This window comes from Rutidosis leptorrhynchoides, chromosome 9, assembly GCF_046630445.1.
Source record: "Rutidosis leptorrhynchoides isolate AG116_Rl617_1_P2 chromosome 9, CSIRO_AGI_Rlap_v1, whole genome shotgun sequence".
Lineage (NCBI taxonomy): Eukaryota > Viridiplantae > Streptophyta > Magnoliopsida > Asterales > Asteraceae > Rutidosis > Rutidosis leptorrhynchoides.
The window spans coordinates 10974380-10978389 of NC_092341.1; the positions used below are offsets into that span (position 1 = coordinate 10974380).

The following is a 4010-nucleotide window of genomic DNA, read 5'->3' on the forward strand; positions in this document are numbered from 1 at the left end:
ACCCTCTTCTACACCAAAAGTACACTTTTTGGGATTTAATTTCATATTAATCTTGCGCAGTGACTGAAAAGTCTCAAGAATATCCCTAAGCATGCTTTCCTCCGTGTGGCTCATAATAACGATAACATCAACATATGCCTCCACATTCATGCCTATTTGATCCCTAAATGCCATATCGATGAGATTCTAGTAAGTTACTTCTGCATTTTTAATCCAAAATAGCAAAAAATTCCATCCGCCGTGTGAAAAGCTGTTTTATTTTGGTCCCTTACTGCCATAGGGATTTGGTGATACCCCTTGTAAGCATCCAAAAAAGATTTAAACTAATATCCACTTAAAGATTCCACCTTCCAATCTATTTCTAGCAAAGGGTAATTGTCTTTTGGGCAAGCTTTATTTATATCTGTGAAATCCACACACATTCTCCCTATATTATCTGGTTTCTTCACCATTACCGGATTTGCTACCCATGTTTGATACTTAACTTCTCGTAATATTCCATCTTCCACCAGATTTTTAACTTCCTCTCTAAGGAACTTTGTCCGTTCATGAGCCATGCCCCTTTTCTTTTGACACACTGGTGGAATGTTAGGATTCACATTAAGCTTATGCTCAGCAATGTGACGTGGTATGCCAGTCATGTCAGAAACTTGCCATGTAAATACATCCAAATTGGCTGCTAAAATGTTATAAAGTTTGTCCTTTGTTTCCTTTGTTAATGTGCTCCCAGTGATAATTTTTTGATCTGGGAATGCTGGGTTTGGTGAAATTGACCCATTTTCGTGAATGATTGGCTTAACTTTGGTTCAATTTATTTGCACACATTTTATTGCTCTTCTCCGCTCTACGTATAGCGTTGCGATGCCGACTGGCGTAGGAAACTTCATCATTCCGTGTACCGTTGACGTTACAGCTTCAAATGTCATCATAGTTGAACGCCCCAAAATAACATTATATTGTGAATTTGCTTTTACCACAAGAAACTCGATATGAGCCGTCCTTTTGAATGGTGATTTCCCCAACACTACTTCTAAAAGTATACTTCCTTCTGACCATGATGGATCGTTAGCAAAACTTGCTAAAGGAACAAGCGTGCCTTTCATCTTCTCCTTTACCCTTTCTGGTAATTGTACAAAACAATGTTCATATATAACATCTGCTCCTGCCCCAGTATCAGTATATATTCCTCCAACGATACAATTTGCTATACGGGCCTCAATCACCACAGGAGCATCAGATGGATTAGTATTAAACATAGAAGGAAAAGCAATCAACTCTTGCTTCCAAGCTTCTAATGTTTCAGCTTTTCTCTGTTGTCCTGCTTGCCATGTATGTATAATGTTTGCTTCAATAGGTATTATCCTATGATTGTGATCTTTTGTGCTCTTGAGAGTTGAGTGATTCTTCTAAATGGATGGCACCATATGTTGGTACTATTTTTCGTATAACGGGTATAAGGTGTAGTGACCCGAACTTTTCCATGTTTATATATATTAAATGAAATTGATAATTACATGATTAAGTGTTTCCAACATGCTAAGCAATCAAACTTGTTAAGACTTAATTAATTGAAATAGGTTTCATATAGACAATTGACCACCCAAGTTGACCGGTGATTCACGAACGTTAAAACTTGTAAAAACTATATGATGATATATATATGATTATATATATAGTTAACATGATATTATGATAAGTAAGTATCTCATTAGGTATTTTAACAATGAGTTATATACATAAAATTAAGTTTATTGAATTAAGAAACTCGAAACGGTATATATAACTATTATCGTTATAACAACGTCTTACTAAATACATATGAATCATATTAAGATATTGATACAATATGTTTAATCATGATAAATGATAAGTAAACATGTCATTAAGTGTATTAATAATGAACTACATATGTAAAAACAAGACTACTAACTTAATGATTAAGAAACGAGACATATATGTAACGATTATCGTTGTAACAACATTTAACTGTATATATATCATACTAAGATATATTAATATATCATAATATCATGATAATATAATAATTTAACATCTCTTTAGATATAATAAACAATGGGTTAACAACATTTAATAAGATCGTTAACCTAAAGGTTTCAAAACAACATTTACATGTAACGACTAACGATGATTTAACGACTCAGTTAAAATGTATATACATATAGTGTTTTAATATGTATTCATACACTTTTGAAAGACTTCAAGACACTTATCAACATACTTCTACTTACCAAAAATGATTACAATTACATCCTCGTTCAGTTTTATCAACAATTCTACTCGTATGCACCCGTATTCGTACTAGTACAATACACAGCTTTTAGATGTATGTACTATTGGTATATACACTCCAATGATCAGCTCTTAGCAGCCCATTTGAGTCACCTAACACATGTAGGAACCATCATTTGACAACTAGCATGAAATATCTCATAAAATTACAAAAATATTAGTAATCATTCATGACTTATTTACAAGTAAACAAAATTACATATCCTTTATATCTAATCCATATACCAACGACTAAAAACACCTAAACACACTTTCATTCTTCAATTTTCTTCATCTAATTGATCTCTCTCTAGTTCTATCTTCAAGATCTAAGTGTTCTTCATAAATTCTATAAGTTCTAGTTTCATAAAATCAAGAATACTTCCAAGTTTGCTAGCTTACTTCCAATATTGTAAAGTGATCATCCAACCTCAAGAAATCTTTCTTATTTACAGTAAGATATCTTTCTAATACAAGGTAATACTTATATTCAAACTTTGATTCAATTTCTATAACTATAACAATCTTATTTCGAGTAGAAATCTTACTTGAACTTGTTTTCGTGTCATGATTCTGCTTCAAAAACTTTCAAGCCATCCAAGGATCCTTTGAAGCTAGATCTATTTTTCTCATTTCCAGTAGGTTTATCCACAAAACCCGAGGTAGTAATGATGTTCATAACATCATTCGATTCATATATATAAAATTACCTTATTCGAAGGTTTAAACTTGTAATCACTAGAACATAGTTTAGTTAATTCTAAACTTGTTCGCAAACAAAAGTTAATCCTTCTAAATTGAATTTTAAAATCAACTAAACACATGTTCTATATCTTTATGATATGTTAACTTAATGATTTAAAGCCTGGAAACACAAAAACACCGTAAAACCGGATATACGCCGTCGTAGTAACATCGCGGGCTGTTTTGGGTTTGATAATTAAAAACTATGATAAAGTTTGATTTAAAAGTTGTTATTCTAGGAAAATGATTTTTCTTATGAACATGAAACTATATCCAAAAATCATGGTTAAACTCAAAGTGGAAGTATGTTTTTCAAAATGGTCATCAAGACGTCGTTCTTTCGACTGAAATGACTACCTCTTAAAAAACAACTTGTAACTTATATTTCCGACAATAAACCTATACCTTTTCTATTTAGATTCATAAAATAGATTTCAATATGAAACCATAGCAACTTGATTCACTCAAAACGGATTTAAAACGAAGAAGTTATGGGTAAAACAAGATTGGATAATTTTTCTTGTTGTAGCTACGTGAAAATTGGTAACAAATCTATATTAATCGTATCCTAGCTAACTTATATTGTATTATACATGTATTCTAATATATTATGTAATCTTGGGATACCATAGACACGTATGCAAATGTTTTGACATATCATATCGACCCATGTATATATATTATTTGGAACAACCATAGACACTCTATATGCAGTAATGTTGGAGTTAGCTATACAGGGTTGAGGTTGATTCCAAAAATATATATACTTTGAGTTGTGATCTAGCCTGATACATGTATACACTGGGTCGTGGATTGATTCAAGATAATATATATCAATTTATTTCTATACATCTAACTATGGACAACTAGTTGTAGGTTGCTAACGAGGACAGCTGACTTAATAAACTTAAAACATCAAAATGTATTAAAAATGTTGTAAATATATTTTGAACATACTTTGATATATATATGTATAT

At 31.6% G+C, this 4010-nt stretch overlaps 1 protein-coding gene across 1 annotated transcript; it reads right to left on the reverse strand.

Annotated features, from left to right (window-relative positions):
• Window positions 1–323: 323 nt before the first annotated feature.
• On the reverse strand, window positions 324–1256 carry LOC139867737 (uncharacterized). The gene is made up of 2 exons (XM_071856096.1): window positions 900–1256; window positions 324–794 (listed from the first exon to the last, which is right to left on the reverse strand). The coding sequence occupies exons 1-2, from the start codon at window positions 1254–1256 to the stop codon at window positions 324–326; spliced, it is 828 nt and encodes a 275-aa protein (XP_071712197.1).
• Window positions 1257–4010: the final 2754 nt, after the last annotated feature.